This window comes from Rhincodon typus, chromosome 4, assembly GCF_021869965.1.
Source record: "Rhincodon typus isolate 14 chromosome 4, sRhiTyp1.1, whole genome shotgun sequence".
NCBI lineage: Eukaryota > Metazoa > Chordata > Chondrichthyes > Orectolobiformes > Rhincodontidae > Rhincodon > Rhincodon typus.
The window spans coordinates 95,196,584-95,209,285 of record NC_063335.1 but is presented as its reverse complement, the minus strand read 5'-3'; the positions used below and the strand labels follow the sequence as shown (position 1 = coordinate 95,209,285).

General features: G+C 40.3%; 1 protein-coding gene across 8 annotated transcripts in view; it reads right to left on the bottom strand.

Annotated features, from left to right (window-relative positions):
- phf20l1 (PHD finger protein 20 like 1) overlaps positions 1-12,702 on the bottom strand; it is a 115,617-nt gene that overhangs the window by 66,797 nt on the left and 36,118 nt on the right. For all 8 annotated transcript variants that reach the window (XM_048595525.1, XM_048595528.1, XM_048595530.1 and 5 more), the window contains one exon: positions 12,505-12,587. In XM_048595525.1, the coding sequence (XP_048451482.1) occupies positions 12,505-12,587 (83 nt within the window). The remainder of the gene's footprint in view (positions 1-12,504; positions 12,588-12,702) is intronic.

The following is a 12,702-nucleotide window of genomic DNA, read 5'->3' as shown; positions in this document are numbered from 1 at the left end:
TATTTCAACCTCATTATTGAAATCTCACTTCCTCCTTGAAATAGTATAAGACGACACACACAAAATCTGTGAATTTCAGATATCAGGCCTGTCAGTCATATGCCTCAACAAATAGCTGATCAAATCAAACAGTTTGCTCTAATCAGCACCTTTTTTCTACCTCTAGCAAAAGTGTGGTGATCAATTGAAATTTAGTATTTTCACTTTTGTCCTGATGACTGTAATATCAAAGGTTTAGGCAAATGTATCTCTTTTCAGCAATATTCATGAATCATTAATGCAAGTAGACTGCTATCACCAAAATCTTTGTTTTCTAGCTGTAATAAAACTAAGATTTTATGACAACAAATAAATTTTTAGCATTTTTTCAACTTCAAACTTGCATTATCTGAACAAAACTGAAGTTATCTCCTAGAATGAACCAAGCTGCTGTCATAGCAATGTGTCACTTAGCTTTGTGTCTCCTGTATTCCAAGACAGAAGTTTCTGTGCTAGAGAGATACCAGGTACATGGACCAGAAGTCCCAATGGTTCGCAGACTGCATCAAACACAACATCCATTTGAATATTCACAGTGGGCAACATGCCAGTTGTGCACAAACAGCCCATGCTTGCAAGCATTAGAAATTATGCCCACAATGAAATGGGATTCGGCTGCTGGAAATCATTTAAAATGACCTAGATTGTCTTAAATTAGCTTACAACATGTAACTCTTAGAACAATCAGTTGGGCTCACAGTGTGATGCATTTGCCCATGCTAGAAGCAATATACATTAATGCACAGGGCCCTGTAGGCAAAAGGAATTCTTATTGGCATTGCATCTTTCTCATTGGTGGTTGGGGGGTGGGGGAGGGAGACAAGAAAAAGAGTCAAGGAGACTGCCAACGTCTGCTGCACTCCCATGGCAAGACGCTGACCAACTATTTACAGCTGGCCATCAATACTGCATCTATATGCCAATGCCAATCTAAACAGTCAGCTACACCCTCTCATGCTGTATAAATCCATTTTCCTTTCACCACCACCACAAGCTTGTTTTAGTTTTGCATCCTAGTCCTCACGAGTTTATTTATTCATTCATTCACGGAATAAGGGCATCGCTGGCTAGGCAGCATTTATTGCCCAACCCTAACAGTTAACAGTCAACCACACTGCTGTGGGTCTGGAGTGACATTTAGGACGGACCAGGTAAGGATGGCGGTTTCCTTCCGTAAAGGACATTCGTGAACCAGATGGGTTTTTCCCAACAATCGACAATGGATTCATGGTCATCATTATATTTAATATTCCACCATCTGCCATGGCAGGATTCGAACCCAGGTCCCCAGAATGTTATCTGGGTCTCTGGATTAACAGTCCAGCGACAATACCACTAGGCCATCACCTCCTCAATGGAGTGCAAGATCAAAAGTTGCAACTTGTCTCCTGTTAGCAATGCTTAAGTACCGCATACCAAACAATTGTCTTAACTGTATCTACTTCACTAAACAAATACATTTCAAAGTTTTGGTTTCTGCTACACTAGTGTAAAGGCCTGTAAAGTTACACATTCAAAATGGAAAATTCTAATCAGCATTTGTTAATTAGTCAAGATCTTTTCAATGATCACGTTGACTTAGAAAGGTCAAGATATTTAGTTATGTTCTTAATTATTATCATCAACCAAGGGCCAAAATTCAACAATAAGATGAACAAGTTTAGGTTATAAGGTGCAATTCTGTCATGTCATTTCATTTCAAGCATTTTGAGGACTACAATCCAAAATTCCATAATATTCTTGCCCGTGCAAATCAACAGCACTGAATAATAACCTAGTAAATCAAGTTCCACTTTTAGCGCAGAGAATCCAAGATGTATTCTGCAATTCTGATGTTACCATGAGCACTAGAAATGACCACTTGTTTACAACAGCAAGTAACTATCCAATCTGTTATATTCCTCTTCACACTGACATTTTACACTGCTTAAATCACAGAAATTAGCTTGAGGAAACAGCATTGTAGCTCATTTCAGTTGTTTAGTTTCTGCAGTATTGCCGCAACTAACCAACACATTGGTACAATTTAAAACAGACTCTGGAATTCACAAACTGATTCTCAGGATCTTTTCTGCTGTATGTGACTCACTTATCCTGGCAAACAAATCAGATCCATGAGTCAGCCTCATGTTTCAGAAAAGACATCCCAGGATGCCGTCAGGAATGGAGTTATAAGAATAGGCTTGACAGGCTGGGACTTCTTCCACTGGAGCATAGGAGGTTGATGGGTGACCTTATAGAGGTTATGAGGAGCATAGGTAAGGTGAATAGCAAAGGTCTTTTCCCTAAGGTCAGAATTTCAAAACTAGTGGACATTTAAGGAGAGAAGAGAAATATTTTTAAAAGGACATGAGGGGCAACTTTTAAACATAGAGTGCGATTTGTGTGTAGAATGAACTGTCAGAGGAAGTGGTAAATACAGGTACAGTTACAATGTTTAAAAGATATTCATATATGTATTTGAATAGGAAAGGTTGGGAGGGGAATGAGCCAAATGCAGGCAAGTGAGACTAGTTTAGTTTGGGAAAATGGTCAGCATGGAGTAGTTGGACCAAAGGGTCTGTTTCCATGCTGTATGACTCTATACCCGAGTCATGACTGACACAGGCAAGAAATTCTTTGAAGGCAGAACATTTACTTGGCTATGTGGAAAGAGTAAGGAAGTAGGGCTAATTGAAGAAAGTTAAAGACAGCCAAAGGTATAACAGGCTGCACAATCTCCAGTTTGATGATTCAAAGCAGCAAACAATTTGTGCATCACTGGGCATTTCTCAGAAATTTTCTTCAGGAAGCTCAGCTAGTTCCTGACCGACATCAAAATTTATAAGACTGGGCAATAGTGAACGTAGCTTTAGTGTCCCTGACTAGGGCAGAGTGTGAAACAGGCAGTATCTATTGTGGAATTAAATTGGTGCCTGTAGAATAAGAGCCGCTGTCAGTAACAAGCTGGGCTTTATCTGTTTAAAGGCAGTTAACTTGGAATATTCTAAATTAAACTGGTCCCTACACTCAGTAGGTATCTAGTCAAAGTTTATAAATACTAAATAAAATGAAGCAGATCTGAGTATTTGACATTCAAGTAGCAGCAGTGCAAGACAGAAGACTGAACGATAAAAAGAACCCACGATGCCTCTTCATTTACACATCATTCAAACCATGGTGTAGGAGCACAAAGTTGGAAAATGCTAAGTGTCTGGTAAAATCTCAGTATTTTCTTCAATAAATTCTACTTAATTGAAGACAGATAGCCATAATAGAAATACGAATTTATGACAGGCAGGGCTCATTTGAGGTTTTATGGTAATGGTTTCTTGAATCATGGAACGTGGGTAAGAGACTAAAGCCAAATTTACCAACCAACAAAAAATCAAATTTTCAAATTGGTAGAATTTATTCCAGGTGAATAATAGGACGCTTCTTTTAAATTAGTGAAATTTTTTTTGAAAAGGAACTTTGAGTTATCAATCATCTTGTGCACTTCAAGAAGTTGGCCACATTTTCTTCACTTCTCCACCCCATCCCCAAAACAGTCAGCACATCTAGAATAGACATTACATCCCACACACACATCCGCTGCACCATCTCAATGTCTCAGCAAGGCCCCTATTCAAAGTTCCACCATTAGCTGCTTTCCTTTTTCCTCCTTTTTGTTGGCTCATGATAACAAGGAATAATTCTGTATAAAAAGCAGCCAATTCAATTCTGATTCAACTGCATTTTAGAACGATTTGCCAATCCGGAAATTCCAATGTTGGATTTTGAAGGTATCTGAAGTAACAGCAAAGATATAAGAACATAGGAACCAAGAGCAGGAGGAGGCCGTCTGACCCTTCAAGACTGGTCCGCCATTCAATAAGATTATGGCTGATCTTTTCTTGGCCTCAGTTCCACTTACGCACCCTCTCACCATAATCCTTAATTCTTTTACTGTTCTTAAAATTATCTGAGCTTTAAAAACATTCAATGAGGAAGTTACTTCAACTACTTCACTGGGCAGGTAATTCCACAGATTCACAACCCTTTTCAGTGAAAAAGTATCCCCTCAGTTCAGTCCTAAATCTGCTCCCACTAATTTTAATGCTAAGCCCTCTTGTTCTACTTTCACCCGCCAATGGAAACATCCTCTCTGCCTCCATCTTACCTATTCCCTTCATAATTTTATACGTTTCCATAAGATCCCCCCACCTCGTTCTTCTAAATTCATATGAATATAATCTCAGTGTATTCAGTCTCTCCTCATAAGCCAATGCTCTCAACTCTGAAATCAACCTAGTGAACCTTCTCTGCACCTCCTCCAGTGCCAGTACATCCTTTCTCAAGTAAGGAGGCCAAAACTCCACACAGTACTCCAGGTTTGGCCTGACCAGCACCCTATTGTCCCTGCTTTTAAACTCAATCCCTATAGCAATGAAGGGCAAAATTCCATTTGCCTTCTCAATTACCTGCTGTACCTGCAAACCAACCTTCTGCGATTCATGCACAAGGACACCCAGGTCCCACTGCATAGCAGCATGCTGTAATTTTTTACTGTTCAAATAATAGGTCTTTTCACTGTTATTCGTACCACCATGGATGATTTCACATTTATCAGCGTGATCATCACCATCTGCCAGACCTTTGCCCACAAACTACCTATATCCCTCTGCGAACTTTGAGCCCTCTGCACACTTTGCTCTCCCACTCATCTTACTGTGATCCGCAAACTTTGACACACTATATGCAGACCCCAACTCCAAATCATCTATGTAAATTGTAAACATTTGCGGTCCCAACACCGATCCCTGAGGCACACCACCAGTCACTGATCGCCAACTAGAAAAGCACTCATTTATCCCCACTCTTTGCTTCCTGTTAGTTAACAAATCCTCTATCCATGCTAAAACAGTGCCTGTAACAACGTGCATCTTTATCTTGTGCAGCAACCTTTTGTGCAGCACCTTGTCAAATGCCTTTTGGAAATCCAGATACCTCAGATCTGCTGGGTCCCCATTGTCCACTGCACTCAATGTCTTCATAGAATTCCAGTAAATTAGTTAAACATGACCTGCCCTTTGTGAACCCATGCTCCATCTATCCAATGAGACAACTTTCATCTAGATGTCTTGCTATCTCTTCCTTGATGATGGATTCAAGCATTTTCCCCACTATAGAAGTTAAGCTAACTGGCCTATAATTTCCTACCTTCTGTCTACCTCCTTTGTTAAACAGTGGTGTCACATTTGCTGTTTTCTAATCTGCTAGAACTGCCCCAGAGTCCAGCAAATTTTGGAAAATTACCACAAGTGCATTTGCTATTTCTCCCACCAACTCTTTCAATACCCGGAGACACATTCCATCAAGGCCAGGAGACTTGTCTACCTTTAGCTCCATTAACATGCCTAACACTACATCTTTTGCAATAATGATCGCTTCTGGGTCCTCATCTATCTTAGTCTCCTTGTCATCAATTACTGACATACTATTCGTGTCCTCCACTGTGAAGACTGACACAAAATAGCTGCTCAATGCTTTGGCTATTTCCTCATCCCCCCTTATTAAATTCCCCTTCTCATCCTCGAAAGGACCAATGTTTACCTTAACCACTCTTTTGTTTTATATATTTGAAGAGACTTTTGCTATCGGTCTTTATATTCTGAGTTAGTTTATTCTCATAATCTATCTTACTTTTCCTTATAGTTTTTTTTTATGGTTTTCTGTTGACCTTTAATGTTTTCGCAAACTTCTAGTTTTCCCACTGGTCTTTGCCACTTTGTATGCCTTATCCTACAAAAGCACAGTGGCTCAGTGGTTAGCAATGCTGTGTCACAGCGCCAGGGACCAGAGTTCGATTCCACCCTCGGGTGACTGTCTGTGTGAAGTTTGCACATTCTCTCCGTGTCTGTGTGGGTTTCCTCCAGGTGCTCCGGTTTCCGGCCACAGTCCAAAGATGTGCAGGTTAGGTGGACTGGCCATGCTAAATTGCCCATAGTGCCCAGGGTTGTTCAGCTTATGTGGGTTAGAGGGGGATGGTTCTGGGTGGGATGCTCCAAGGTTCGGTGTGGACTTGTTGGGCCAAAGGGCCTGTTTCCACACTGTAGGGATTCTATGATTCTACGAATTTGATAGCCTCCCTTATTTCCTTTGACATCCATGATTACCTCTTTTTCTAGAATCCTTCCTTTTCACTTGTGTATGCTTTTGCTAGGCACTTTGAAAAATTGCTTTGTAAGTTCTCCACTGTTCCTCAACTGTCCCACCATAAAATCTTTGCTTCCAGTCCACTTCAGCCAACTCCTCCCTCATCCTATTGTACCCTCCTTTGTTTAAGCACAGGACCCTGGTATTGGATTTTATCTTCCACTTTCCATCTGTATTCTAAATTCAACCATACTATGATCACTCCTTCCAAGAGGATCCCTAACCATGAGATCATTAATTATGCCGGTCTCATTATACATAGGTCCAGATCCTTCACCAGTTCCATTACATACTGTTCAAGAAAACTATCGTGGATACATTCAATGAACTCCTCCTCAGAGCTGCCTTGACCAATCGACATGTAGATTAAAATCCCCCATAATTGCCGTACCATTTTTACAGGCATTAGTCATTTCTTTGGTTATTTCCCCAACGTGATGTTATTATTGATGGTCTACAGACTACACTCATCAGTGACTTTTCTTCTTAGAATTTCTAATTTCCAACCAAATAAATTCAACCTTATTCTCCATAGAATCTATATCATCTCTCACTATCACCTTGATGTCATCCTTAATTATCAGAGAAACATCAGCTCCCTTACCTTCCTATCTGTCCTTCCAAATAGTCTGATACCCCTGGATACTTAATTCCCAGTCGTGACCATCCTGCAACCATGTCTCCATAATGGCTACTAAATCATACTCATTCGCAATGATTTAGACCATTAACTCACCGACCTGGTTTCGAATGCGACGAGCATTCGGGTAAGGAGTCTTTATGCTAGTTTTTATACCTTCTTTTTGAACTCTAACATCTCCATTGATATCTCCTGAGTTTTCCTTCCTCTTAACTTTCTTCATAGACCTTGATGTAGTTAAACCCTCCTGCATAGATGTTAACCTGTTGCTTTCTTTTCTATTTACTTCTTGTCATTTTCCCTTGCCTTCCCCCCACCCTCCCAATTCACTAGCTTAAAGTCCTAGTGACCAGCCCATTTTTCCTTTTTGCTCCGGTTCCAGATCGGTTCAGGTGGAGACCGTCCCAGTGGTACTGATCCCTCCTATTCCAAAACTGATGCCAATGCCCCATGAAATGGAACACCTCTTTCCCACACCACTCCTCGAACCACATGTTTACTTCCCAAATTTTCCTACCCCTAAACCAATTTGCACGTGGCTTGGGTAGTAATCTGGAGATTATAACCCTTGAGGTCCCGTTCCTTAGTTTTGTTCCTAGTGCTTGACAATCTCCAAACAGATCCTCTTTCCTAGCCTTACCTACGTCGTCTGCCCTCACATGGACAACTGGATCCTCACCCTCCCTCTCCAATATGGTTTCATGTCAGAGATGTCTGGGACTCTCGATCCTGCTTAAAAAGGATGCTATCAATCCCACTAATTACAGAGTTCCCTACAACTACCACTGGTCACTTTGCTCCCGCCTCTTAAATGGCCTTCTGTACCACGGTGCAGTCATCAGCTGGTTCATCGTCCCCATAGCACTTTTCCTCATCCTCACAGGGAGGAAGTATCTCATAACTGTTGGACAAGGTCAAGAGCAGAGGCTCCCCTGTTCCTGAATTCAGGATCCCCCTACCTGCCTCACTTGCAATCATACCTTGCTGTCCCTGATCACTGACTGAATTTGAAGTATTTAATCTACCAGATGTGACTGCCTCCTGAAACAAAGTGTCCAGGTACTTCTCCCCCTCCCAGATGTGCTGCAGTGTTTGAAGCTCAGGTTCCAGCTCATCAACTCTGAGCCAAAGATCCTTGAGCAACCAACACTTGCGCAGATGTGGTCACTGCAGCTCGCAATGGGAACTGCCAGCTCCCACATCATACTGCTACTGCACATCAGCTGCCCAGTCATCTCTACTTAGTTAATTACCTTATTAATTTATATAAATTTATGAATAATTAATTTCTTAATACTTCTTTGCTATACTCTTTTTCAAATTTAGTGCAGATTTCCTACCAGCCAATCAGGTCACAGCTTCCCTGTGACATTACTGCAGTATTTTTTCTGCAGCTACAATGTGCCCCGAACTCGGTTAGTTTTATACTCACTGTGCTGCTGCTCCACCCTCCGAGTACTCCCTGCAGACTCATATTTAACTACTATTTAATAATAAGTTAGTAAAAGGGCAATGCCTGAGGATTGGCAGATAGCTAAACTGATTCATTCATTAAAAGAAAGCATAAAATGTCCAGGGAATAAAAGGCCAGTCAGTCTCACATCAATGGTTGGAAAAGTAATGGGGCTCTGACTAAAGAGAATGGAAGAACATTCAGAATGAGGTGTAATGAAGAATAGTCAACAAGGATTTCAAAAGTTAAAACCTCAACTGAACAACCTTCTTGAATATTTTTGAGGCGAAAAGAGAATAGACAATGGCAATGTAGAAGATGTAATTTATGTGGATATTGGTAGGGGATTTTAACTTTAAACAAAGACTGGGATGCCACAGTGTTAAGGGATCGGGTGAAGGGGAACTTGTGAAGTGTGTACGAGAAAATTTTCTTATTCAGTACGTGGATGTGCCTACTAGAGAAAGAGCAAACCTTGATCAACTCTTGGGAAATGAGGCAGGCCAAGTGTTTGAGGAGTCAGTGGGGGAGCATTTTGGGGCAAGTGATCATAATTCTATTGGTTTAAAATAGTTATGGAAAAGGATAGACCTGATCTAAAATTTAAGAGTTCTAAATTGAAGGAAGGCCAATTTGATGGTATTAGACAAAAACTCTGACTTTTCTGGGGGAACTGGGGGGGCGGGGGGAGGACAAATTCATAAGTAGAGACAGCTGGAAAATGGTAAGCCTTCAAATGTGTGATAAAGGGAGTCCAGGGACAGTAATCCGTGATAGGTTGAGGGGCAAGACAGGTAGATGTAGGGAAGGCTAGATGACAAGAGAAATTCAGGTTTTGGTCAAGAAAAAGGAAGCATATTTCAGGTATAGACAGTAGGGATCGAGTGCATCCCTCCAGGAGAACAAGGGTAGTAGGAGTACGAAGAGAAATCAGGAGGCAAAAAGGGGACACGAGATAGCTTTGGCAAATAGGGTTTAAGATAATCCAAAGAGATTCTATAAATACGTTAAGGACAAAAGAGTAACTAGGGAGAGAATAGAGCACCTTAAAGATCAACAAGGCACCTATGTGTGGAACCACAGGAGATGGGCAAGATACTAAATGAATGTTTTGCCTCAGTGTTTACTGTGGAGAAGGATATGGAAGTTAGGAACTTGGGAAAATAAACAATATCTTGAAAAAAGTGTCCATATTACAAAGGTGGTGGCGCTGGACAAAGGTGCATAAATCCCCTGGACCAGATCAGGTGTACCCAAGAATTTTGTGGGAAGATAAGGAAGTGATTGTTGAGATATTTATATCATCCATAGCCACAGGTGAGGTGCCAGAAGAGTGGAGGTTGGCTAAGATGGTGCCATTATTTAAGAAAGGTAGTAAGGAAAAGCCAAGGTACTAGTGAGCCTGACAGTGATGGGCAAGTTGTTGGGAGGGGATTCTGAGGGACAGGATTTACATGCATTTGGAAAGGTAAGGACTGATTAGGGATAGTCAACGTGGCTTTGTGTGTAGGAAATCTTGTCTCACTAACTTGACTGACTTTTCTGAAGTAGTGTCGGTGAGGATTGATGAAGGCAGAGCAGTGGACATTGTCCATATGGACATCAGTAAGGTTTTTGACAAGGTTCTGCATGGTAGACTGGTTAATGAGGTTAGATCGCATGGAATACAGGGAGAACTAGTCATTTGGATACAAAATTAGCTAGAAGATAGGAGACAAAGGGTGGTAGTGGAGGGTTGCTTTTCAGAAGTTGGAGGCCTATGACCAGCAGTGTGCTGAAGGGATTGGTGCTAGGTTCACTGCTTTTTGTCATTTATATATAAGATTTGGATTTGAGTATAGGAGGAATAGTTAGTAAGTTTGCAGACAATACCAAAATTGTTAAGCAAGTGCTTAAACAATTATCAGGGATGGGCAAAAACGTAGACTTGAGGTTACAATCAGATCAGCCGTGATCTTATTGAATAGCAGAACAGGTTGGAAGGTTACATTGGAGGCGATGGCCTAGTGGTATTATTGCTGGACTGTTAATCCAGGACCCAGATAAAGTCTGGGGACCCAGGTTCGAATCCTGCCAGATGGTGGAATTTGAATTCAATAAAATATCTGGAATCAAGAATCTAATGATGACCATGAATCTGTTGTTGATTCATCAGCCAAGTTTTCACCCGCTCAATCTGTCCCTATCCCTGTGTAGACTCTGTCATCTTTACCACTTGCCTTCCCACCTAATTTTGCATCATCTACAAACCTGGCTATAATATTTTCCAGTAGGCTCCAAAGAATAATCATTTAATTCTTATAAGTGAGATTCTACTCTCTGAACTTTAAATAAATTGATAAGGAGAGCAGCAGGGAGCAATCAACTCTCCATTCTGTAGCTGTGGTAGCCAAGTCCTTCTGACTTAAACCAAAACAGAATCTGCTGGAAAAACACAGCAGGTATGGCAGAATCTGTTCTGAACATCACCCACTAAACCCAAATCGTTAACTTTGCTTTATCTTTTCATTTGTTGCCATACCTGCTGAGTTTTTACAGCAATTTCTGTTTTTGTTTCCGATTTCCAGCACGTACAGTCCTTTTGGCCTTCTCAAGTAAACGCAGTTCAAGAATCAATTCAAATTTGGCCTCTCCCTTTCCTGAAGGAGGGTCACTGGACCCAAACTCTGCTTTCTCTACATAGATGCTGCCAGACCTACTGAGATTTCCTAGCAATTTCTGATTTTATTTCTAAATTCCAGCATCCACAGTCTGTTTTTTTTTGCTACGATCCATATAGATGAGGTCATCAACTTTGCAACTTGACTCTTCTTTACTATGCACCTAAAAATCTACCTCAGATCACTCTTTTTGTCATCTGCTCTAAGTTTCACCAACTCATCAAATTGTTGTAGAACACTCAAAGCACTTTGGAAATGTTGTTAAAACAAAGACACTACACAAATGCAAATTGTTCTTGGTGTTGCCCTGAACACAATTTTCTTAAAATTACAAGAATGCTTAGATTTTTTTTCGCCGTCTGCAAAATTTTCTGCTATCTCAGAAACAGGTATAGAGGTCCAAAGTGAAAAAAGGTGTCCTTAATGTTAACTTGCACTTCTAAGTAAAAACATAAAACTTAAAAAAGGAAAATTGGGGAGAAAAGTCTCAATGCTATTACCAAGTAAGGCAAAGCTTCAAATATGCTTTTCCACACTATATTTTCAACATTTCAAATGGTGACTACCTGAAACAGAGAAAACTGTAGGATGCAAACACAGTATCTTGTTCAACTTCATTCACAGAAACTGTATACTGGCTCAATTGAATACAGCAATTGCAAGAATTGGCTTGGTTGAGACTGATAAAGGGATTGAGGAGAGTATAGGTGACTCAAATACAAACCTCTTGAAAGGGATCAAATATGTCTTTTTAAAAATAACTCACTTAAATTCACTTGAATCATTTTTGTGGAAAATAATTTCAGCTCATCTTTTACAAACCATTTGGAAAAGATAGAGTTGATATAGTGTGGAGCTGGAGGAACATCAGGGCTGATGAAAGATCCCGACCCGAAACGTTGACTTTCCTGCTCTTCTGATGCTGCCTGACCGGTGTTCCTCCAGCTCCACATTGTATCAACTCTGACTTCCAGCATCTACAGTTCTTGCTAATCGCCCATTTGGAAAAAATACACGCCAAGTAATTTTCATAAATGGAATGACAGAAAAGATACTCAAAAAGACTTCTCATAGTTCTTTACAATAGTTGAAAATCAGCATTTACTATTATAAAGCTAATTTTGTTGAAATAAGTTTGAATATTCACCCTTTTACTGTTTAACAAAATTTCTTGTTAGTTAAACCTTAAACAAGTTCTAATCTATTGTTTGGGCCTTTTCCAAGACTACAAAGAACATGTCAAGATGCAAGCTAAATCAAATAGGTGCAGTGAATTGAATAGCGTCCTCTATTTGAGGACACTACAGATTTACCAAAATAGGTAGGGCAATTTAGAAATACAAGTCTAAGATATTGATAGCAATAAAAAAACCACTTCCAAAAATATAACATTACTTGCTCTGAAATTTATACACTTTCAAAACATGTAGGCATTTGCTGTCATTCTAACTACAATTATGATCTTTACTCTCTCCAGCTTTGGGTAGTGTTGCTAGCCCTCTAGCTAGCTAAAACATTTAAAAATTGCTTCATACCTGATCAGGCACATGGTGGCTTCCAATACCATCTTCCAGCATTTCTGAACCGTCACCACTCACAGCTTTTGAGGCCAACAGACCTGCAGGACAGAATTGAACAACCCTACTGTCAGCATATTTACTCATTTTTTCAATGAAATACAAAACAAGTAAAAACATTAGTATAATTTTAATATCCCATATTTTATTCAATCT